The 25,749-nt window shown below is 39.9% G+C and overlaps 1 protein-coding gene across 3 annotated transcripts; it reads left to right on the top strand.

Moving 5' to 3' along the window:
- The first annotated feature begins 185 nt into the window (after positions 1 to 185).
- mrvi1 (murine retrovirus integration site 1 homolog) lies at positions 186 to 24,300 on the top strand. 3 transcript variants are annotated; one of them, XM_079555268.1, is made up of 38 exons: positions 186 to 274; positions 353 to 454; positions 530 to 710; positions 799 to 857; positions 923 to 980; positions 1,054 to 1,429; positions 1,590 to 1,640; positions 1,750 to 1,827; positions 1,919 to 1,975; positions 2,045 to 2,104; positions 2,182 to 2,237; positions 2,982 to 3,075; positions 3,159 to 3,284; positions 3,356 to 3,441; positions 3,709 to 4,426; positions 5,033 to 5,201; positions 7,132 to 7,166; positions 10,342 to 10,545; positions 12,499 to 12,605; positions 12,699 to 12,760; positions 13,942 to 14,115; positions 14,587 to 14,670; positions 14,751 to 14,797; positions 14,881 to 14,934; positions 15,340 to 15,798; positions 16,264 to 16,336; positions 16,836 to 16,953; positions 17,297 to 17,327; positions 19,151 to 19,291; positions 19,585 to 19,716; positions 20,315 to 20,468; positions 20,542 to 20,591; positions 20,763 to 20,897; positions 21,662 to 21,726; positions 23,008 to 23,130; positions 23,546 to 23,674; positions 23,747 to 23,913; positions 23,997 to 24,300. In XM_079555268.1, the coding sequence occupies exons 6-37, from the start codon at positions 1,304 to 1,306 to the stop codon at positions 23,907 to 23,909; spliced, it is 4,161 nt and encodes a 1,386-aa protein (XP_079411394.1). In that variant the 5' UTR covers positions 186 to 274; positions 353 to 454; positions 530 to 710; positions 799 to 857; positions 923 to 980; positions 1,054 to 1,303; the 3' UTR covers positions 23,910 to 23,913; positions 23,997 to 24,300. The 3 variants fall into 3 exon arrangements, with proteins under 3 accessions (XP_079411394.1, XP_079411395.1, XP_079411393.1); XM_079555269.1 differs by having other exon boundaries at positions 15,424 to 15,798; positions 23,747 to 24,300; XM_079555267.1 differs by having other exon boundaries at positions 23,747 to 24,300.
- The last annotated feature ends 1,449 nt before the right edge of the window (positions 24,301 to 25,749 follow it).

Raw genomic sequence — 25,749 nt, 5'->3', positions numbered from 1 at the left:
GTATTAGATGTTCCTAAACGGAGGTAAGTTTTGCCAAACCTTATTATTCATATTTATTGTTATTGAAGATATGAAGTCCACTGTAATCAGTCAATGCTAATATCTTGGTAAGATTTTATTAAATTATGTTTTAATTGTTTGCATTATTATTTATTTTTTAATTAATAATTTAACAGAAGAGATTAAAGAAATCTTTCGCATCCAGAAATGTTAAATATGTGGTTTTATGTGGTTTCATCACAGGCTCTTTAAAACATGTCCGATGGCAATGATGGTAAGTGCTCTTGTTTGCTGGTACAATTTAATTATTGCTTTCTATTAACCCAACAAAAACTTAAATATATATTTTCAGCTTGGGAATCACCCAGTAATGACACAAATGATAACAACACACATTTTTCAGAGCATGAACTTCTTGACATTATGTACAATGCCTGTGATGCCAACAACGCAGGTACGCTATTTTAAATCTGATTCACAAACACAATGTGATAGAAAGGCTCTCTTTTTCTTAATGATATGTCTTTAGGGGAAGTGTTGGCATCTACTATTGTACAGTATCTGCAGAAAATGACAGTACAAAGTCCAGATCAGGACCGTTTGGCTGCGCTGCAGCTTCTCCTTGATCCTGACTCTGTGGACCCTGCTGTAAACAAAGAGACTTTTCTCTCCAAAATGAGGGAATGGATCAGTCAGTGCAGCCAGGACAGGTGTGTTACCGTCTCTACAATAACATTGTGGGACAAAGGTTTATTAAAAGCTATTATGTTTCCAGTAACTTCTCTGTCTGTCTTTCAGCTGTGATGCTGATGGTAGGCTTGTCTCTGGGCCAGATTCTTCTAAAAACCTTGTAAATGGTAAGCACTGTGTTTTGAGTTAATAATACTGATTCAATCTGTTCAACAAAGTGCTTTTGCTCTAGGGCTGGATTTTTCATCTTGTCAATGCAAAAGTGCTACAGAGAACCACCTATGCACTTGGTTAGTTAGAGTACTTCATTATTATTAATTAAATATTTGATATAATATAGACCTATATCTGTATGTTATGCAGCACTAACTGCAGTGATGGAAAAGACCTGATGCGAACGGTGGCTGAGCTGAAGCAGGCTCACCGCAAACTTAGTGAACAGAACAGCAGCCTGTTGAGAACAGTGGCCCAATGTGAAGACGTAAACCTCCAGCTTACACTGGAAGTCACTGACCTGTGTGGAAAGCTGGCGAGGCAAACAATTTCATATATACTTCAAATTAATATACACAATGGGATGTTTATATTGTACATAAACTGTGCCTAAACCTTTATGGTCAGCGCCCAGCGATCAGTGGTGAGAACTAAGTCTTTGACTCAAGAGCTGGAGGAGCTGCGTCACATGTTCAAGGAAGTCCAGGAGCGAGCCAGCAGAAGTCAGGGCAGCTGCACCAAACTGGTCAGCATTTTAGTAATTTTTCTTTTAGTTTTTAGCGATCGGGAAATGCAATAAATATTTATTACCGGCTTGTGATGCAACTCCTGTTGTGATATTGGGCTATACAAAACCGTTGATTGATTGATTGATTGATTGATTGATTGATTGATTATTCCTTTAGGGCAAAGAGGTAGAATGCCTAAAAATGCAAATTAGGAGATTGGAAGACAAGGTATTTATGTATCCTTTTTACAATAATACTGTATCTTTAATATCTGTGCCTTAACTTCTCTAAGCGCACCTATCTGACAGCCAAATAAAAGTCTATTTTGTTCCCCCAGAATGAAAAACTAGTATTTGAGAGGACATGTTCTGAAGACACTATCAACAAACTGATGAAGATAAACTCTGAGCTGAGAGTAGGGACATTATCCGTTTTACCCATGTTTATTGTACTGTATTTTATATGGAATTTAATTAGAGCACATTTTGTCCTTTTTGTGTGCACAGTCTGAACTTGAAGAAACCTTGGTCGTGTTGACAGTAAGGGAGAAAGAAATTACAAAGGTCCGTACAGCTCTGTAACACAAATGTACTGTCACTGTTTTTGTCTAAACTATGCATCTCCCAATTCAGAAAGACATCATTATGGATAAGATGAAGAACACTCATGTTGAAAATCACAGCATCATTGAGGTATGTGTTAAAAGCTGTCATGTTAACTGTAAACAAGATTGTCCATACTGAATACTCTTTGTTATCTATCACTGAAGGGCATACAGTCAGAGTTGATGAGATTACATGACCAGTCCTTGCAAGTTTTGTTGAGGTAATTACACGTTGTAGATGATCTATCCTGAGTGTCTTAAGTCTCTGGACTGTCTTGGCTGGCATGTCTCTGCAACATCATGTAGTGGTTGGGGACAGAACCTCTTGTTTGGCAGACCAGTGGGGTGGTTCCCTCTATTTAAGAAGGATGACCGGAGGGTGTGCTCTAATTGTAAGGGGTTCACACTCATCAGCCTCCCCCTGGAAGGTCTACTGAGTTTCCAGGGTGCTGGAGAGGATAATCCAACCTATAATCAAACCTCAGATTCAGGAGGAGCAGTGGAAGTGGAGACCAAGAGGAGGCTGTGGTTCTAAATCAGAAAAAGTGTTGTGTGTGTTGGTGAAAAGCCCTTGCCTCAAGTGGAGGAGTTCAAGTATCTTATCGTTATTATTCACGAGTGACCCTCACCAATGATCTGGGTCAGGCCTGAAAGGACAAGACTGTGGGATACAAGCAGTTGAAATGAGTTTCATCCGCAGTGTGGATGGACACACCCTTAAAGATAGGGTAAGGAGCTCAGTCACTCGGGAGGAGCTCTGAATAGAGGTCGCTTCCCTGGGGAGGTGTTCAGGGCACATCCCATTGGAAGAGACCCCCGAGGAAGACCTAGGACATGCTGCTGCCTCTGCAACCCAGCCCTGGATAAAGTGGAAGAAAAATATGGATGGATTATTATATTTTGTGGAAATTATTATTATTATTATTATTATTAAAACAACTATCTTCATTGTTCTTGTTTCTGAGATATGAGAGACACTGCTTCAGTTCTCAAAGTCTCTACAGTCGAGAACCTCCAAACCACCGCTCCTTAAAGAGTGAGATTCAAGACACACAACAGGTGAAAAACAGGTTATATTTATTTTTTCAAAAAAAATAAAAATAATAATCTTGCTTTTATTAACCACTGCTTTACTGTATTAGCACCACCACAAACTTCTGGATGACATCAGCCGGCCTGCAATTCACACTGAGGACATACAAAATGTTCTTCATAAAATTAGGAGTGTGGAAATATTGCAACTTTTACAAAACAAGTATCCTGACAGGGTAAGAGGAGCATCAGTTAAATACTCCCACTTTGATTTGTCCTTTCTCTAATGTGTGTTTCTCTCAAGCAGGACTCTGCTCTTGTCGAAACACAGGAGAGGCCTTTTGCACCCCGCCATCAGCAACAGGCCAGCATCAAGCAGCAGCTCGTCAATGTGTATGTTTTTACGTTCCCTCTCCTCTTATGGTAATGGGCTGGTTTTGGTTGATGTTAAGCTCGGCTCTGAGAAGCCAACTCTAACTCATAAAGAGAGTGTCTGGTCCCTACAGCATATTTATGGGCATCTCCATTACGTAAGTCATAGCGTTACTCCTCTCTGTCCCAGACTGCATCTGCCATAAGTGCAGTTTTAGTGCCCCATGGTAACTGTCCTCATAACATTGTGCAATAGAGATGTTTATACAACAATGCTGGTGGTTTCAGGCTGCAAGAGCTGGAGCTTCAGAAGACTGTGTGGGAGGAGAAAGACGAGAAAGTGGAGAAGCACTGGAGAGCTTCCGAAAAGGAGACAAAGCAAAGTCACTCCGAGAACTCAACATCTGTCGGAGAGGCCAAGAAGGTGGCTGTGGTGAACTGGTGGAAAGCCTTCAAGGTGGAGAAGGCCAACAAAGGAAGCAATGACGTGACTCAAAGCCAAGATCTCTCTCAGACACAGGCAAAGCTCAGAGAGGCAGAGCAGAATATCTCTGATATGAGGGAGCAGGTGTGTCACCTGCAAGCCTCACTAAGATCTGCACAGGAGCTTGTCAATGAACAAAAGCACCGCAGTCCTGTCCTCTTTGTCGACAAGGCAACAAACACTGTGTCAGAGGAAGAACCACTGGAGCACACTGGTAAAGACTGGAGGGATGTAGCCGTGGAGACTGACCCTGTGGAGGTCACAGGTGTACTGCCATCTCAACAGGACAAGCTTCAGCTGACGGCCGACCACGTGCTGGTGACACTAAAGAAGATGGAAGCCATGGTGAACTGTGCTCTGGAAACGGCCGAACGAGTGAAGGAGAGCGAGCAAAGGGTGACACAGGTGAAGCGGAGGATGGACAGCATCACACAGAAAGTGGAGGAGGCTCTGGGTCGGACCGTCAGCACTGAGAGGCAGCTAGATCATCTTGAGGCAAAGATCTCTGCTCCGACACAGACAGTAAGTGACAAATACCAAATATCTGTTTTTCAGGTATTAACATAAACATCATTTTAACTATGTACTGTACTCCTTCATTGAGCCTCACCTAGTGGCACAATATTATTAAGCAGGTTGTTTACAGGACAATACCCTTTTAGCACATTTCCTATGTTCCATGACTATGTTGTGGCAAATGGTGCTAAAATATATTTTAAAAAATTCAGTAGTGGAAAAAAAATGTTTTGTTTTTTTAATATATATTAAAAATCTTGGTGCATCCTATATATGGCTTTTTTATCCATTGCCAAATAGCTAGTTCTTGACATGACTGTGACTGTATTACTCCCTGAAAGTTGTGACACGCGCTTATGATCTCGCTGTTTGTTAAATGTTAGAAATGCATTAGGAAAGTTACGAACTAGTTTGTACCACAACAATTTAAAAATCACATGCTTCCTTTTTCATTCTTGGTACAGGACCTTTAATTAAAAAATAATGCAGCTTGATATCGTGTATAGTTCGTCTTATGTTCATGTGTATTAATTGTCCACTTGCTATAGAATAGTTTCAATAATTCACCACTGAACCAGAAATATGTCATGTCTGCCTCTGCCAAACCTCTAGGCTGCTGTTGAATACCCTCCCTGTCCCTCACCACGGGCTGATCCTGAAGTTGATGGAGTTGATGGGACAAGTGCTGCTAACATGGAGGAGGTTTTGGACTCGGACCACATCTCCCAGCCTCCTGTCCCCTCTGAGATCCCAGACCTCATCGAGCAGCACAACGAGAATGGTAGTGCAGCTGTGACACACATTTGAGCAAACTTTCTTTTTATATTACAGTCACTGATCAGACATAAAAATAGCAACAGAACTTCCTCAATTTACAGCAGCTGCAAGTGCCCTTTGGGAGAACAAGATGTCAAACAAAAGCAAGTAGATAAAAGTGAACACAAAAATGGTTGTTTTGTTTTTTAACAGATGTTTAGACTAGGTTATGTGATGTTGCCTAGCCTAGTTTTCTGGTTTTGGGGCGATATTTTGTTATTTAAACTCAATCCAGCCACAAGAGGGCAGTGCGTTCATTTTGCTCATACCAATCAGGATAAATGGATGGAGTTGGATCATTAGGGAGATCATCTATAAATAAACCAGACTTATGAGCTGTAGGGATTTTGTTGTGAGAACACTTATCTACCCCAGACAGCAACACGAAAGAGTAAGAATGAGTAGTTTGTTTAAGCAGATTATTATTATTAATTACTTTCAATCTCCCTAAAAAGGCTTTAAGTGTTATGTTATGTTTGTAAGATATATGTTGAAGTACTGAGTGGCTGTGGGTGGCTTGAAATGCACATACAAAAGTCATGTCTATGTCCAATTGTTTTTAATGGCTTTCGTTCTAAAGTTTACCGCAATGTGCAATGATGGTGAAGGTTTGCATTTGTTAATCAAAATAGACTGCCCTACTATAAAAAGAACAATATCAGTATTATTGTAATGCCACTGGACTGTCACTGTACACGGCTGAACACTCAAGTCTGCCAGAGTGGAGACTTTCATCTTTTAAACCACTCCTCTCAAAGTAATGTTTGCATTCCAGTAAAATCATTGAGCCTTTTAGAGCTGCAGTGGGTTTGCAAATACCTCTGTGTTTTGAGTCCATCTGCTTCCTTAAAACCTGTTAAAATGCCACTACTCTGATGTTTTACAGTAAATACTTTGCCTAACACAGTAATGTCTGTGTAGGGCTTTTGGCAGGGAACCCATATGATAAAACATTGCGTGATATTGTTTTAAGTGCCTTTAAACATGTTTGTGTGAATCAAATTCTTACAACATATTAACCTTGCTATTGTCCTCATCTCAATTGTCTTCGGGTAAACAATAACAAGGTGATAGTAGTTTTAATTCCTTAATTTGTGCATAAAACTAGCTGGTTGACGAGAGTCGGGTGGATTATGGATCTTGAAGATAAAACCAGTAGATCACAGGACCCTGCCTTCTCAAAAAGATGATTGTATTTTACTAATAGGCTATTACTGACAAATACTTACAGTATATCAGTAACATTTATTTGATTTAAGCTTGTGTACCCCTGTACTTATACTTCTCAGCTGAAACATCCACAACTGAAACGACCCAGTCCACCACAATCAAAACTTTTGTTGCAATGGAACAACTGAAAGACACAAACGTATTGCAGCATGGTCATTAAAAACATTTTCAAGGAGTTGTTTTTTTTAATGATTAGACTGCGCTTGCAACCAGGAGAACAACCAAAGAAATAATATGTCTGGTGCTTTCTCAAGAGCTGCCAGTTCCCCATTTCACACCTATCTTTTAAGTTTCAAAATTTGACCGTTTACTTCATTTTAATTGAGAGCACCCGCAGCAGGAAACACAATAGCCTTTTCCTGGGCCAAGAGCTTTCAGCAGCGGCTCAGACCAGCGACCTGCTCAGGAGGGTTGCTAGGTAATTGTTGCCGTTGGTAATGGAGCCAGTGGCTTAAATTATTTTTTTGGGGCCTGTGATACTTCCTCAAATATAAATAATTTTCCTGCTAGCTGACAATAATGACTCGTGCATGAAGCCTCTACTGCGGATATCTCTCATTGACTTTTTGTCTGTCTTTAACAGTCTCATGATCTTTGCATTGCACATGTGTTCCCTGTTAGATGCAAATTAACTCGCTCACTGACGCTTTGTGTTCTTGCTCCAGCAGGTGACGGGGAACACGGCAAGCTCTGCGCTGAGGTAAGAAACACTCCTCTCATATAGATATGTTCTGTGGGCTCATACTGAATACTACTGTTTGCTAGAGGTAAAATTAATTCCCATTTTAGCATTCTGATCCTTATAGTGTTCACATGAGTTCTTTATTATTTAAAATTCTAAATGCAAAGACGTTGACCTCTCCAAATCATGACCAATTAATATAATATACAGCAGGTGGACTTGTATGAATGTTGAAGCAATGAAATGGGGCCGCAGTAGTTTTAAATTTGAGTTTATATAGTTTTAATGTTTTTTTATTGTGTCTAAAACGTTCTAAATGCAAGTTTTTACTTATTATAGGGTAATAACTGTAGATTTCTTTCCAATGAATAGTAATCCAAACTTTTTTTTGTATCAGACGCCTGCATGATGAAATAGGCGTCTGATACAAAACATATCAGACATATCAGGGAGTTTTCTGAACTCCCTGTAAGTTGATGACTTTGCTTTAGTGCTGTAAGTCCTGCATATAATTTGGTTGCATAAGAAAATCATCTGACACTTTGGTGCACAGCTTGCCTCTTTGATAGCACATTAATTTTTTTATTCACGGTGGTTTCAAGCCACATCAGGTCTTACTTTTATTACTTCGCGTCGCCTTTTCAAACTGGGAGACATTAAGTGTAAAGTTTGAATCATTAAAAGTGCAACACTGTTCACCAAATAGACCACAACAGGGATCTTTTCCTATACTTGATCCTACACTTGCATGCTTTGATTTGCATATCATTATTCAGTCATCTCAGCTTTATTTCTATACACATCATTAATACAAAACGCCCTTTATGTTGTCTATGTTTTGCATCAGATGCTCCAAGGAAGTGCACATCGGCTATCACATCATCTTTTGCAAACACGCCCCTTTATACAAACCTCTTAAATAATCTCCCACTCATTGATAAACATTGACAAAACATTCCCACCACAAAACAACACCATTTTTCATTGGCTATCTCCCTCTTCTTTCACTTTGCGGGATGATCAGTGGCCTAGCAGCATGGGAACACGCACACACACTCTTACATACACACACGCTCACAGTACAGCGGCCCAAAGAGGCATACAGAGCCCTTCTCCTTAAATGGTCAAAGCTCCCAGGAGTGAAAGAGAGGCTGCTGCCGCAAAAAAAAAAAAAAAAGACAGGGAACGGAGAGGACGAGGGGAGAAACAAGGAGAAGACCCGGTTAATACTGGAGGTTTTTTTTTTTGCACAAAAGATTTTAAAGTTTGAAGCGCTCGGAAGTTGGTTGTCTGTGAAGGGACTGGTGGTGTGTGTGTCTTACTACGCTAGTGGTGGATTCAGGTAATATGCATGGACTTTGTTTGCACGTCTGCTCTAGATAGTATGATACTTGCCAGGCAATAATAGTTTATGGAAGATGATGTTTGCAGTGATGATGAGTTTGCAAAGGTTATCAGCTTGCTTTATATCTAGTTACAAACAATCTGTCATATTCTTTTTCTTGAATAGTTTTGTTGCTTCTTGTGTCTTTGTTGTTGTGACTGCTTTGTCTGTCCCAGCTCCTGTTTCTCACACACTCTTGTTATGTCAGCCTGTAGCCACCACTTCCTCTTCTTCTTCACACAACCAAATTTTAAACAAATCTGGCATGAGCGAGCGGTGCTTATGTAACAGAGCAGGGGAGGAGGGCACCGGTCCCTTGTATCAGGGAGCAGAAACAGCCCCGAGGACGAAGTGTTTGAAGGACAAGAAGTTTTGTCAGTGTTTGTTCTTCAAGTGATAATCAGAGTTGGTTGGTCTCTGGGTCTTACAGTCAGTCCTGTTTCCCCGTAGGAAATAATGTGACTGATACAACTACACTGCAGTATTTATCTCATGGAAAGTTCACAGAGTAAGGTGCACTGTTTGTGGGGACCTACCTAATAGGACACAGGTCTGCATTAATTCCCTAGTGCATCTTATTTCCCATATAATTGGGGATATGCTGCACATTTTCATATTCTTGTAATTACAGATGTTTAGAAGGGAGTTCATCTGTCAACTTTAAATGAATTTAGTTGTTTTATTCTATCTAGTGGCTATTTCATGATACATAAACAAATAGTGCCTTGAATAGGTTCTTTAACCTCTTAACCCCCACCTGGACTGAGCAAATTTTCTCCAGTTTGGCTTTACCCAAATCTAAAAGCTTCTTGAAAATGTGTTAAACAAAAATTAGTCAAAAACGAGGATGAACATGCAACAAAAGAAGGACAAAAACGTGACAAAAAAAGCCATACAAAAATGACAAAAACCAACAAAAACGTGCTGTAACTGACTGTAAACTCAAGAAGCTTAAATTTTGGGTAAAGTTGAACTGGAGAAAATGTGCTAGGTTAAGGCGGGGGTTTAGAGGTTAATAAAGTAAGAAAAGAGATTTCTTCCATTCTTAAAATGAAAGTTAAAGTGCATTACGTATGATACTATGATACTCTACCACTATATGGTTTGTTGAGGTTTGATTCGATGTCCATGATGTTATATATCTAACAATACAACTACAGGCTGAGAAAGAGGAACATTTCTGATCCGGCATGATAGTATTCATGTACTCAGGAAGTGTCCAAGCTGCTCACTGGGAGACACTTAAATAAGCCATTTCCTCTAAGTGCCTCTTTCTTGCCCCTATATGTCCCCAATAATGTATCATGTTTACACTGATACTAAACAGCTATGGCTCACTGGGAAGTTTTTGTTATTAAAGTGGATGACATACTGTTGCTCGTGCTTCTCAAAATGTGGTTTATGTTTCCTGGTTCAATCCACAGTGTGGTCATAATTTAGTACAGGTTCAAGTATATTTGAGCCCTGGTTTAGTCCTGGTGGTTCATCGACAGCCAAATATTTTGTGAAGTGGTGTTAATGTTGGAGAATCATTGATGCATCTGGAGCCTTAATTCAATTTAATAACATTTCAGCAAGAAAACAGGACATGACTAACATGAGTCATTGAGTGTTATATCTAAGGTTATTTGTGATGTTGATTAGCACTTATGCGGAGATCATGAAGGACATTTTTACTAACAAAAAGAAAAGAGTTCTATTATAGTCATGTTACAGTATTGCTATCTGCTTACTTCTGGTTATATTAGATTTGTTTATATATGTACAAAACAGACATTCTCTTAACATTCAGTGTATGTGTCCTTGCAGCCTGAAGAGGCGAAGACCCATTTATGGCAGGGGTCTCTCATCAAACAAAGTGATCAACTCCAGGACTCCTTTACTGCTGGGTCAGTGTTCATTTTCCCCCACACCCGCTCTCGACCCCCTCTGCTTCCCAGCATGCCCACGCTGCCCGAGGAGGAGGAGGACTCCCCAGAGGAGATGGACAGTTCCTCTAGCTCCCCCAGCACCGTGAGTGTCCTTTCGTTGTTTGGGTTAGGGAAGCATGTGAGTGAGAACACAATATAATCTATTCATCCTCAGCGGGACGTCATAGCAGATCCTCCACTAAATTGGCCAAAATGAGCTTTTTCATCTGAAACCACAGCAGTTAATGTGAGCTCATAATGTTCTCCTGTCAACAGCCCACATTCTTGATTATAGAGTAGCTTGGTGTTTACACAACAAGTCTTGAAACTAAATTTAGGTGCCCTTTTTGCAATTTGGTTACGTCTTCCACGATGAACCACACAGGCCAGAACACGGCTCACAATTAAGGTTCAAGGTTTCAAATGACTAAAGCTACTTTATATAACTTCAGTGGGCAAATATTGTTTGTGCAAATTTTTGTTATGGTTATGCGTGACCTTACCTAATTTAGGTTATGGATCACTTATTACGGGAAATTATTTGAATGAAATCATGCCTTTATCGCCTTCATTGTTTAATTATAATTTTAATTTTATCTAAAATATTCAAAAGGAAATTCCACAAATGTTGAATATATATATTTACAGTGGGAACCAGATGTTTACATACACTTTATAAAAAGACAAATTTGCATTTTTTTCTCACTGTCTGACATGAAACCAGAATTAACATTAAGTGACACCTAGATACCACCCAGGTGGTACATTTTGGCCACTACAATACCTTTAAACAATTTGGGAAAGCACAGATGACGATGTCATGTCCTTGGAAGCACATGCTTGGTTCATCCTTGGGTGCAATTTCAAGACACATGAAGGCTCAGGTTCATTGGTTCAAACAATGATGGAAATGTCCAACCATCACACAGATCAGAGAGAAGGCGGGTTCTGTGTCCCAGAGATGAACGTGCTGTGGTCTGAAATGTGAATATCAACCAAAGAACAAATGCAAAAGACCTGGTGAAGATGCTGAACCTGAGAAGAGTTTGTCATTATCCAGAGAGAAACAAGTACTGTACCGACATGGGCTGAGAGGGTACCAGGAAGAAGCCCTTAATCCAAACATCAAAAAGGCTGTTTGGAGTTTGGAGTTTGCAAATTAAAAAAAAGAATAAAGACATTTTTTTAGACATATTCTGTGGCCTGACAGGACAAAAAAAAAAAAAGTGTTGGGCCATGATGACCATGGTAACGTTTGGAGGAAAAAGGGGGAATCTTGCAAGCCTGAGAAGACCATCCCAACTGTGAAATACGGGGGTGGTAGCATCATGCTGTGGGGTTGTTTTGCTGCGAGAGGGACTGGTGCACTTCACAAAATAGATGACATCATGATGAAAGAAAACTACCGGTATGTGGAAATATTGGAGCAAAATCTCAAGACATCAGCCAGGAAGGCTTTTTAAAGCTTGGAAAATGGGTCTTCCAAATGGACAATGACCCAAAGCATACTGTCAATACTGGTTACAAAGTGGCTTAAGGATAACAAAGTCAATGTTTTGAAGTGGTCATCACAAAGTCCTGATCTCAATCTAGTTGAAAATGTATGGGCAGAACTGAAAAGGCATGTGCACGCAAGGTGGTCTTCAAATGTGGCTCAGATACACCAGTTCTGTTTGGAGGAATGGACCAAAACTTGTTTGTGGAAGGAAATCCAGAACGTTACAGTTTAAAGCCAATGCTACCAAATATTAATGAAATGTATGTAAACGTTTGGTGTTGTAAAAAGTAATATAAAACCATGTGTAAAATTCTATTTCTCATTCTTCTGAAATTTGACAAATACTTTTTTTCAAACAGTGAGAAAAAAATGCAAATGTGTCTTTTTATAAAGTGTATGCAAATATAATCCATTGTATTTATTTATACTAACATTTTGCTTGCCCCTCCTTCTCAATCAAAACACAACCTGCCTACATAGTCTTGTCATGTTATCTGAAACCCATCAATTGTCTTCTTTTAATGAAACTTGTCTCACAATGTTAACATATTTCTTTAGTACATCCCGGGAGAGAGTCGAGCTGTTGTCATGACTGCTCCCACCATCGTCTTCCCAAATCAGGCCACTGCGGTTCACCAAAGTGAACGACCTCTGGACCAGGCCAGGTAAAACCTATTAACTGGGTATCTTTTCATAACTACATCTGCAAATGTAGGTCAAACTGAGGGTATGACAAAATATTTCTGTGCTCTCCTCAGACCACATAGTCCTCGAGCTCGAGTGGCAAGAACATCTTCCAGTGGACCAATCACCACAGTTGGTAAGCAAACAATGACAAATATACATTACCTCTCATTGACTATTTGTATGAAACACAGTGTCCCTAATCAGACAAAGACACAACCAGTACAAGACAAAGAGACAAGAGTCAGGACACATAACTAATGTGTGGCTTATTTGTACACTTTCATTTAGATGTTGCTTTGGTAGGAGACAAACAAAATAAACTATAGAAATAAACGGGGACCTAAACTCAACACTCTAGCAAAGTGATCTCAGAAAGGAAAGAACACCAAACCCTTATGTAACCTATCTAATGAATGGATTCACAAACATGGAGGGCACAACCGATAAACTTTGTGTTTTTAAACAACCCAAAAAACCTGAGTGATGCTGGATGTTTAGGATATACACTCACCTACCAACCTCCCAACCAAAACAATACAATAGCAATAGCAATAGCAATAGCAATAGCAATAGCAATAGCAATAGCAATAGCAATAGCAATAGCAATAGCAATAGCAATAGCAATAGCAATAGCAATAGCATCTAGCAGTCTAGAGACGCATCACAAAAATAAAGGTAGAACTCCTACATGTAACACACAGCATTTGGTTGATTTACTTCTCCCCTTGGCTTGTGATTGGATTACTACTTCCTGCTTTTCCTTGCCTTTGATCTAAGGTGATTTAAGTCCTGCCTAATGCAATATTATGATTTTTGTGTTCTTCCCTAAAAACGCAAAGCACCTCACCATCTCAGAGTCTAAGTTTGGTCAGGGCTGTCCCAGGAGAGGATTCAGTGCTGTATTAGTGTCCTCCCACATATTTCAAATGCCTTCAGTACTTTTGATGTTGGCCTTTCTAATCTGGGAAAGATGGAAAACACTTCACTCAACGCTGATTACCTGATTATTTTGGCCCTTGTTCACATGCAATAATTTTAGGCCCTGAAATTTTAGCTTTGGAAATGATCCTTGCTCCTCTATAATGGCTTTACTTCATTACAGATTTTATGTTTCAGCACATGCTGTACAATTGCTCTGATGTTCAAGTCCAGGTCAAAAACGCTCTCTTGTTTTGGAACACTATTACTCAGTTTTATTTGATTCAAGCAATTAGGTCAAATTATAGTCATTTTATGTTGATCTAAATGTGAAGTTTTAGTAGCTGAAGTTATTAGCGAGAATTCCTTGGCAATCGCTGTGCGTTCATTTTTCAGACAGCACCGGTAATGTAATCGACCTGGTGAAAGACACACTGCCGGACATGCTGTTGTCAGAGGAGGACCGAAAGAAGAACCTGGAGCTGCTGGAGCAGGCAAAGAAAGCCAGCGACCGCTTCCTGACCCGCCGCGGCCGACGCTCCACCAGCAGCCTCACCGACTCACCCACACGTGAGCACGGTTAGGTTATTGTCGGACAGGGGTAGCCTAGCTTGATGGTGGGCCAATTGCATCCAGGAGGCTCGAGGATAAGTGTATGCTGATGGGAGGAATGTGGCTCCCGGACCTGACATTGTCGAAATATATTGGGTGTTGTAATAATGGTGTATTGACTTAAGCACATATTACTGTTTTTTTCACACTTACTAGCCGTTAAAGGAAGGGCATCCGATGCACAGAAACAACAATTTAAAAAAACTCGGACAGAACAATTACAGTGAGCGAAATGGTTAAGATGTTGACGGTAATTAAGTTGAGCGTGAAGAATTTATTGGAAAAGGACATGAAGTTACGTGTGAAAAATCAAAGGATACAGAGTTTAATCAATGAGAGCTGCATTTCATACCTATCACTAGTTTAACTTTTTGTAGAGAAAGATTCTTATTCTATAAAATGTGGTCATCGCCTACCTTTTCTTGACAGGTCTCTCCCCAACTCCAACACCATCTCCTACATCTTCACCCTGCGCCTCTAGAAGCAATTCACTTACTGTGGCTCCCCAAGCAAGTGCGTCCCTTCAGCTGTAGCCCTTTAGTCGATATCATCTAAGGTTAATAAGAGTATGAGAAGTTTGTTTTCTTTTACAGGCTTCAGTCCAGTCGATCTTACCCAAGCGGCTCCTGTATTCGCTCAGGTAAAGAAAATTACACATTCATTTACTTTCTAGAATTTACTTTTATGTGAAAAATAACATAGTGTTTTCTATGTTTTGCATAGCATCTGGAGGTTCCTTCACCAAGGGAGCAGCCAAACATAACACAGGAAAAGGAGGTCAGTGGGTTGATTCACCTAATACATAAAAATACAAGTTAGAAATACAACGTTGTTTTAATTATTTATTAAGTTTACTTTGTTTACAATATTCTGAAAAGTGTAATACACATTTCAATCTGGAGAGACTCAGAAACAAGAATAGGAATTAGGAAAGCTTTATTGGCAGGAAGGAATTCCAATAGAAGACATTTAGAGCTTAAATGTGGGATCTTGGGTGGGCTGAGGTGGAGGAGGCGAATTTACACCTAAGCTTGATAAATTAATCAATTTCATCTGTATATTGCCTGAGCAACCATACTAAGCAAGTTGAAATGTTGTTGTATTGCTCCCTGATTGTCATATTCAATATCCTGAAAAGCTTTTTATACTGTACTGACTATTGAAATGCACCTGTTACTGAAGGTAATCCGGCCACTGTTGGACTGGAAACCTACCGAGAAGAGAAAAGTGTCATCTGGGACTTTAACTCCTCGCTTCGCTGTTCAGAAAGAAAACTGTGATCCTGGTCCGCTAAAAAGCCCTACCTCAGTCACCAAGTCAGACGGTGAGACCAGTCCAGGCCGAAACCTTAACCAGACACCTGCCACGGGGGTGGCTAAGCCAGTCCCAAGACCTCCCACCCAGCAGGCCCCCTGCACAGCGGAGATCAAAACCATCGGGGCCTTCCCTCCTCTGATGAGAGCAGTGTCCTGGGACGCTGTAGGCAGTCTTAAGCCCATAAATGGAGCGCCAAGTTTCCCCCCAACAACAGAGGGAACTTTCTCAGACAAATCCCTTGATATTGCTATCAGCAAATCTTCAGGTTACAAAGATGTCCCCCTGCAGCCGGGCAGCATACAGAAGCTATCTAAATTCAGAGACGTAAGATATTTCACATCATTACAGTCCTACAGGGTTCCAGAGTGAGCCTCTATTTGGGTGCATATGCACCTAAAATGTATTGGGTGCGACTACATGTTTTTCTTGTTGGCTCCAGCGCAAGCAGTCAGATCCTCATAGTATAAGTAACTTAGAACTGTTGTTCTAACTCCATACGCTGTAAATAATGATACAGTCCTATTTTCTTATTCATCTACTAAGTTCATTGCCAAAGCATATTCTTTTTATTTTGTCAAAGTATTGGTATAGATGATTAATTAAGTAGGAATGTAAGTATTGGCATGGTGCCATGTTTTTTGATGCTTACGGGGCATTTCTAAAGTGGTGCACCAAAATGATATCCTGTTCTTTAACATCATCAGTTCGTGCTAGCAATGTTCCTCTGGAGCCCTGTCTTATCAAATAAGTATTCTCTGAAGATAATGGCATGCCTATGCTCGTCCACAGGAGCACAAGTTGATGCGAAACCAAAGCATATCTAAGTTACCGGACTTGAGTGAAGCTGCTGAACAGGAAAAAGGTAATAGTCATGGGTTTGCCCTGTGGCCTGTCTCACAGAGAGTGAGTTTTCTGTGGAACAGTATGTACAGCAGGGTGTGCTCTTCCTGAGCCACAATCATACTGTTCTGCCCTCACTCACCCATTTACTGGCAATAAAAGCAACAACATGCTGTTTACATGTTGAAACAGTAGGTGGGGTGATAGCAAAAAGATTAAATGAGTAATTATGATGGCTTTGTTTTTATCTTGATAAACGTAACATGACATAACTGTTTTATTGGGTTGAAGGACATTATTAAGAAACAGGTTTACAATAAACCTTTATAAACAGAATGGCAAACGTTACGTACAATTGCCATGGTTTTTCAATACATTTTCAATAAACACACATATCCTAATAATTTAGCTTAGTTTTCTTTTAACCAAGCTAAATTAGAGCTTGGTTTGCTTTTGAATGCGAAACTTGCACTCATAGTCTCTCAAAAGCATAGAAACAGCAACGTTTTTTCCTTCCCCAGGAGGTCCTCCAGCATCCCCAACAATCAACAGCGGAGATGAGTCAAAGTCTGATGCCACGCCAAATATTTCTGATGTGATGCTGAGAAAACTCAAACTTCACCGTGGTTTACCAGGCTGGTGAGGGATGATTTCTAAGCTTTTATCTCGGTGTTGCATATGATGGCCACCTGCTCCTCTTTTGGTGTTACTGCCCCTGTCATAACCCAGTTATTCTAAACAGGTGTAGGTTAGGGATCCACCTTTAATGTCAACCTGCAACACAGCAGTTTGGCCTCAGGGTAGAGTATTTGATATCCAAATACTATATTTATGCACAGAGGTCTCTTAATGATAAAGCTATCTATTAAAAACTATCAAAAAGTCCTACAACCCACTGAAAATTATAATTACTTGTATGAAATATTACTTGTGCTTTTAGAATTGTATTGTTGCTTGATATCTTTTTTTGTTTTTATTACAGTGCTCCTCCACTCACCGAGAAAGAGGTTGAGGTTAGTTTTTTATAAACATTTGTTTTCAACCAATGAAGTCATCCATATATCAACATATATCTCAAAATTCTACCAAAAATCTTAATGATGAAGTTACTCTTGCTCCAACAAACAGTAGCACATGTGATTTTTCACTTGTCATTGAGCATTAGTGTCATCTCAAGTCGTTAATGACTTGCTTTGTAGCCAGTGTTGCTCGTTACGAAGGGCTTTTTGGTTTGGCAGTGTTTTGACAACAGGAAAGTGCTTTTCTCTGATCAGGCCAAAGAGACTGCGAGTGATTTCCTGTGGAGAACATGCAAACATCAGTGACGTAGTTGGACTCAGGCTTCAGCCCCAAGGGGATCTATCTAGAATGGGACAGTCAGAGGTCATATATTTCCTCTCAGCTCTGTCCCACGTTTGGAGCATGACTTTGAACATGACAAGCTAAAATGCAAAATGACAGGAAGCAGAATTTTATTTTATTTTTATTTGGTCCGGACAGCGCTTGTTAAATAGAGTATACGGAGTTTAATGTGTAGAATTAGCCCAGACAATTCACCACAACTGCTTCTAAAATCCTGCACTGTCACTCAAAAAGTTGTTAACCCCTTGACGCCTGAATTTATTTCCATTTATAAAAAATATATATATTATCAGTGTTTTAGGTTTAGGTTCATTAAACATTGACATAGCAGGAAAGAACAAAATGTTCAAGCTGAAATGTGTCAATTACAATAGAATAAAAACAAACATCTATTAAACAGATTTATAAAATAACGTTAAAGCTTGTGGGATAAAAGATATTTCATGTTTTTATTGTGTTGCTCTTCTTGGCTGTATATGGTCTTCGGTGCCTTAGCTGTCATCCAATGGAGGGGGTCTGAGTTATGAAGGTGTGCAGAGGAGAGGAACTGTCCTTCAGTCTGCAGTGTGGCCATGTCCCGCCTCTCACTCAGAGATTGGATGTGTTTTTTCTTCCAAGCTGATGCTAAATTCTTGCAGGAAGCGGTATATCGTGAATTAGCGACACACGTCATTAAGGGATTAATTCGGGTCTGAATTGCCGTCAAGCACAAGCTTAATATAGAAATTGCTGTTACTTGTAATACCTGAGGTGGCAGTAGTGAGTATAAAATTACCAACTTGCATCTGATCCCTTTAATGAACATACACGGGACTCATGCATATAAACACACCACACCGGATTGTTACTAATTTCCATCAGGCTAGTTTCCATCCTCATTCATCCTGGCCTATCGTACATGTGTACATCGTACATGAGCGCTACCCACTGTGTCACCTATATATATTTTAATTTTAAAACCCTAACATTGCCTTACAGAGAGTGGTTAACACTGTTGCCTAAAAGCAAGAGGCTCCCAAGTTAGATGTCAGGACTGGTCTTTTCCGTATGGAGTCTGTAAGTCCTCCTCATGTCTAAATGGATTTCCTCTGGGTGCAGTTTCACCCATTAACTCAAAACATACACAAGAGGCTCATTGAAAGATGAGTCAAATGCAGGGGAATATTTATAAACTTCAAAAGAAAGCCAACATTTATGCTTCAAATGCTTTCAAAAACAGCTGATCACTTTTAAAACACTAATTTTGGAGAAAAACACTTATTTTTGTTCACTATTTAAATAAAAAAACAAATGGTTGTTGTCCTTCAGATCCACCTTTGTTACCAATTTATGTATATTTTAGTGTGGGAGAGTTTTCTCTGCATGCTCCGGTAGATGCCGTCACCTTGGTGCACTCCCACCTCCAACCAGTCATCTCTGCTCAACATTATGTGCTGTTTTTATGGCAACAATACTGTCCGCTTCCTTCCCACAGAATGCATTTGTCCAGCTGTCACTGGCCTATCGCAATGACAACTACACTCTGGAGATGAGGCTCAAACAGTCCGAAAGAGAGAGGAATCTGACAGAGGAAGACACGGAGAAGGAACTGGAGGAGTTCAAAAACGGACTCAAGGTCAGTCTTTGAAAACATGAAAACAGCTGATGGTTAACAGATTAACAGTATCTCTGCTACACTCACATTTGGGTGTTTCCTAGAAGTACATCAATATCTCATCATAGTGACAGATTACATGATGGCATAAAGACATCTAGTAGAAAGCAGAAATTTGCGCCCCTCTCCTATCTAACAGATTATAACATTGTGTGATTAAAACCAAGACAAAAAAGCCAAATGAGCTCCAGAAATATCCACTTTTAACATGTTCTACTTTTCTCATGACAATTTTTTCACAATATGTCTGACAGATGACGTCCCCCCAATGGCAGAACATGGAGCAGCGTGAGGCCTACCAGCGCTTGATCGAAACAGTCGCAGTGCTGCATCGATTGGCCACACGACTCTCCAGCCGTGCAGAGATAGTCGGGGCAGTTCGACAGGTAACGTTTTCTCCATCACAGGACATTAAGGACAATAGTTGTACTACTTTATTCCACTACAGCTTTATCTTTTTATCTTTGTAAATATTAAATTGACTCTGGGCATAACTTCAAATTATAACAACGCCGCCCAAGATGTGACTTCCTGTTTCAATCGAGCACACCAAAATAAAAGCGCCATCTTATTCATTAGTTCAGCAGTTCACTGGTTCAATTTTCTTTCCACCTAACTATTAACAGACACAATTATTGTATATATATATATATATTTAAATATTTAGTTAGATTCTTGTAATATTGCAAGCACCTGCTGAACTAATCAATGAGACGACCTGTGTGCTTTTATTGTGGCGTGCTGGATTGAAACAGGAAGTCACTTCTTGGGCAGCTTTTTTTGCTTTTTGGGCGGCATTGTTATTATTTGACAGTCAATTGAGAGAGTTGATTTTGATGTTTCCCCCTGGTTTGAGCACCTTACTCCTCTTTTTGTCATTAGCACTCTTTATTCTCCCAAATGGGTGTATACGTTCATAGCCTTTTCAGTGTAAAGTTTGGCAATTCTGTTTTTGGTGATTTCGGACTTCGAACTTTTCAACAGGAGAAGCGAATGAACAAAGCGACAGAGGTCATGATGCAATATGTTGAAAACCTGAAGAGGACATATGAGAAGGACCACGCTGAGCTCATGGAGTTTAAAAAGTTGGCCAACCAGAACTCGAATCGCTCTTATGGAAGCTCTGTCGACACTGGAGGCAATACGACACAACTCTGACATATTTATAACAAGTCAGTCTGAAAATGATTTAAAAAAATAATCTTTCATAGATGATGGAGTCCCACGGTCATCAAGATCGATGTCTGTCGCGCTTGGAAAAGTAAGTCCTGGCCTTTTGTATGACACTTAAGTAAGTAATAGACTTCAGCTTTCCAGTGGAACGTTATAATGCGACTTTATATCCCCTATTCATATGATAAACTTCCTCTGCTCGATGCTTCTGGCTGACACAGTTGCATGTCCTGTCTCCTTTTCACCCACTCTTACGTAGGCACTGCCCAGACGCAGGGTGAGTGTGGCGGTTGTGCCGAAGTTTACTCTCCTGAACATCCCGGGTCAGAACCCCTCCGCTGCTGGACCAGGCCCCAACGTAGGACCCGCCGCTGGTGCCGCACTTCCTGTCCTGGTATGTCTTCCTGTCCAGAGAGTACTGAATAAATGTCAAAACGAAAGGTTAACCGCAGAATAAAGGTTGTATAAAGTTTGATTTAGCACTGAACTCTAGACATGAAAAGGAGAAGTCATATGGTTTTACTCAGCATTCATGCTAGGTTGAGGTGACATTACAACAGTCTAGAGAATATTATTAGTGTGAAGATTTTTGTTATTAAATGACCGGATTGTTCTCTGGCAAAAGTACTACAAAAGATTAGTTTGATCATTTCAGTATTTGTTTATATTACTCATACAAATACAATGTGATCAGGAAAGGAAAGGAAACAACTGCCTGTGTCAACCCTTCTGTGTCTGTGCCGTCATCTAATTTTTCCATCTGAAAAGAGCAGTAGCCCACACTCCATCTCCAGCCCCTTAGCACGGTGCTTCTCAACTGGTGTAGTTTTGGGACCCACCTTCAAAGGATAAAAAGTGCAACCGTAAAAATATATATTTATTTTTTTAATACACAATTGCTCATAGATTTCAGTTGAGTTAATTATTGCTTTTAAAGCTGGCTATCAACAACCATCAGAATAATTCTTCTAAAAGGTATTTTTGACGAATCCCCTTGACTCACTACAAATGGCCCTTTGGGGACCCGGTCCGCCTGATGAGATTAGATCCTAGAGCATTAACAACAATCACATAAACACAAATTACACTGCAGTACCCTTTAATTTGAACCATTTTAAAATGCATTCCTATTTTATTTGTTATCATTTTTATCTGCAGTGTGAAGCCAGTGATCCAAAAGGCAGCACTACGCCCACAGAGGCACCTCAGTCTGCAGCCGAATGGTATGCTCCATGTCTTTGTTGTTTTAAATGTACTCTGTTCTATGCATGCATGCCATTGCCACATTCTCAAGGCCCACCTCCCATTATTCAAAACAATTGTCCTTGGGCAGTTTCTTATCAAACGCTTCTGTGTTGCGCTGGGACCTTTGGCTTGTTTTGTTACTTTCCGGATGTGTTTTACAGTATCCACAGCAAAGCGAAAAAAACATGGAAGCATATAGAAATAATCAAAAGCCGCCATCTTATTGGAGTGTGCTGTCCCACGTTTTTCCAAACATTTGTCTAAGACTTTGACGAAGTCCAGGCTCATGTCTCCAGCCATATCCTGCTCATATAAACTTGACTAAAGCTGCAAGTGTTTCTGTGAACAGCACTCACAGTGGAGCAAAGTGCCACCTCCATCTTCCTCTGTATTTGTTTGACACAGCTGTGACGCTATCGTCAATGCTTTCACCCCCTCAGCTTTTTCGTTAAAGCCATGTTAACATTTCACTCCATGAATAAAACACAATTATTATGGGCGTTTAAAGATAAATACCCCTTTAAAAAAGTATTTTCTGTGAGTGGGCACACCTCTACTCATGCCTGATTCTTAACTTTGCTTGGAGCTAGACATTACCTGCTCTTCGTCATGCAGATGTTGCTGCTTTGCTTTGATAGATACAGTAGCCCACTACACAGGTAGCCAAACATGAGGTTTCAATATGTGAGGTTCTTTCCAAATAATTTTTTTGAGAATCATCAGCAAAAATAGCTTTATTTGTGTGTATTTCAACACCACATGTGATTTTGCTGGCACATTTGTCTATGTTTGAGCTGTCAGGTTTTGTTGCTCTTGCGATGTAGCGACATGATCTGGAATGCTCTACTGATTAAAGTTTTAGCCCAAAATGTGGTGGTTACATTTTGTGACAATCTGTGCTTTGCAAGTTTATTAAGAAATATAAGCCACAGGTTCACAAGTGCTCTGTTTTGTTTCTGATTCTTTTATTTCTTTTTTGTCTGGCCATGACAACTCCAGAGAGGAAAATACAAGTAGCATTACCCATCACTGCACAAAGACTTAGAAGAATGTGTTTGTAATGTATTTTGTTTGTACACGACACTCCTGCAACATAATTTTTGTGTTGATAAAACCTTTAGCATTCTTGTCTTTGGTAATCTCTCGTGTTATGCCGATAAGATCATTACACCGTCATCAAAATAAAGCAAAAAAGCTCTCACAGTGCTGGTGTGCTTGTGTCCAAGGTTGATTATTCTTTCCTATTTGAAACAATACAGTGGAAAGAGTGCTTCGGACCAGGAAGGCGAGGCAGCCAAGCCTTCAGTCAATATGGAAGAGCTGAGAGCCGAGATCAGAGCTGAACTCAAGGCGAAGATCGAGGAGGAGGCCTACAATAAAGGGTGAGGCCTGTTGACGTCACAAAAACATGTTTACTCACATTACTCACTGCACATAGCCCTCAGTGGAAGTGTCTATTAACAGTTACATGAATACAATACACACTCATGATTTTAAGGTGGCCTAATTTATTATTATTTTATAACTGAACTTAAATTATTTAGAATTTAAATGAATGAATTTCTTTAAATGTATCCTTTATCACTGTAAAGACGAGCATACAGATCCTGCAAAGTTGGTCTGTAGGTTAGTACAAGAGACGGTGGTTTGGTGTAAATAAAGAAATACAATTGCAACCCTTGCAAAGTAAAAGGTCATCCACACTAGGAAAAAGAGCCATTACCAACAAAGCTTTTACCCCTGAACTCGTGCCCTCTGGAAGTCCTAGTCCTGAGATTTAGTGTATGTGTTTTTTAGATTACAAGAGGGCCTAAAGCAGAGTAAAGTCCAAGAAGACAAATCTGAGGAGGAAAGCGTTTCAGATATTCTACCTCTGGAGGTGAAACATAAAGATGAAGAAAGTGGGGAGAAGATCACGCCTCACAGGTGTGTACAGTTGAGGAGCCACATAATAACACATGTACACAGTACGTACCTAGATCTTTGTTTTCTTCTCAGGAGCATGGAGGAGGTTTTCGTCTGCCTCGGACACTTTTGTCCCAGAGTTTCTTGGAGCAAACGACTCCTTCTTGTGGTCCTCGTGTTTGTTCTGTTAATGTGTCTAGTCATCAGTGTTTTTTCCTTCTTCAAAAACTACTACAACCGACGTGATGACACTTAACAAGGTGTGGACTGAGTAGAACAGCCAAAGACTCATGGTCCCACATCAACACACTTTTACTCACTTGATTACATTCGTGTTTTCCAGACAACAACTCGTCTTGAATTAATTTATGAACTTTTTCAAATGCTATAGTTTCACCGCTGTGGAATACTTTAACTACGGGACCAACTCTGTCAGATTTCATATATTTAAATTTCCGTATGTTTTTTACCTATACAATGATGTCACCCCAGTGTTGCAAAAGATAAATCATAGTGAGATTTAAAATTTATTTAATTTGATTGTTGAATTTATTGATATTATTGATCATGTTTTTTTTGTTTTGACTTGTAATTAGTATTGAAAGGTTCACTATAACAGCACATTCCTAGTTTTAGGTACAATATACATCAGTAAAAAGTTCAGATCTCAGTTATTTTGGTTTTCAAATCACTGACCTGTGTTTGGCTTATGGATTATTATTTTCTGGCACTACACCTTTAAAGAGATTCTCTCAAATAAAAGTAGCTTTGTGAAACAATTTGCTCAGATTTTATTTATTGCATAACTTACATGCGACATGTTTTTGTTCTCTGCTAAAGCAAGGCAAGTTTATTTGTAGAGCACGATACATACACAAGGTAATTCAAAGTGCCAATTACCTAAAATTAAAAGAAGCAGATGAGATCAATGCATAAAACATAAATTTACAAATGTATTTATTAACTACATTAAAAACAAAGAGAGCAGATAAAATACTTTCAGTTGTTTGCACAGCTAAAAAATAACTCTTTTCATCCTGGATTTAAGAGTCGAAGCCTGTCTCAGATCTTCTGTTCCAGATTTTAGCTGTTAATTATTGACTCTGGGAACCACCAGGAGACCTCTCCCTGAGGTTCTCAGGGCCCAGATGGGGGCTCCAACATGTCATTTGGTGCCAGACCATGAAGAGACTTCTCTGAGGACAGGAAGCCAGTGCAGAGACCAGAGCACTGGACTAATATGGTTGAATTTCCTGGTTCTTCTCAGGACTCGAGCAGCAGCCTTCTGGGTGTATTGCAGCTCTAACAGCTCGTTTAGAGAGGCCAGTGAGCAGCCATTACAGTAGTCTGACCTGCTGGAGACAAATGCGTGGATAAGTCTCTCTAAGTCTGGACAGTACACCTCTGAACTTTGCAATGTTCCTCAGATGGTAAAAAGCTGCTGCTGATGTTGTTTTTGTAGTAGTTTATTAGAGCAATTTGCATTCTTAATTTACATCATCACATCATTACACAGTAATGGAGTAGGCTGAAGCAAGAAAGTTTGTGTTATTGCTTTTATGTAGCTGTTCAGATCTGAGTCCATGATCACTCTCAGCTTTCTTTTTGGTATTAGAGACAGATACTCTAAGGCAGAGGTCCTCAAACTCTGGGGGCCACATTATCGTTCCTGACTGTGATGGGGGGCCGTGCCGGGTTGGCTATAAAATAGAATTGTATGACCCAGAGCAAAATGCACCAGGCCTCATTGTGAAGTAGAGATTACTTGCCTGGCACTGTCATCCCCACTACTACTATTTTCAAATAAAACATTATTGCGTAATGTGACCCAAGTAATATCTGCTTACACTTGTACTGTCCTTTACAAGCCTGTGTCACAAGTTTCTCAAAGTACACTAGTCATTATTCATTCAATCCACACTCTGTGATGGTAAGCTTCATTTACTACGTGGCTATAATGTGTTGTTTATATCCGGATCTCTTACGTCAGTGGCCCTGCTGGACACGTGTGGAATTCTTTTTTATTTAAGTTGCCCCCTAGTGGCTGGAATGAGTATACTAGTTATTTAGTTTAAAAAAAAATCATATCTCTGCAC

This window comes from Gobius niger (assembly GCF_951799975.1).
Source record: "Gobius niger genome assembly, chromosome: 4".
NCBI lineage: Eukaryota > Metazoa > Chordata > Actinopteri > Gobiiformes > Gobiidae > Gobius > Gobius niger.
The sequence above is the reverse complement of the archived record's forward strand: the minus strand, read 5'-3'. Positions and strand labels throughout refer to the sequence as shown.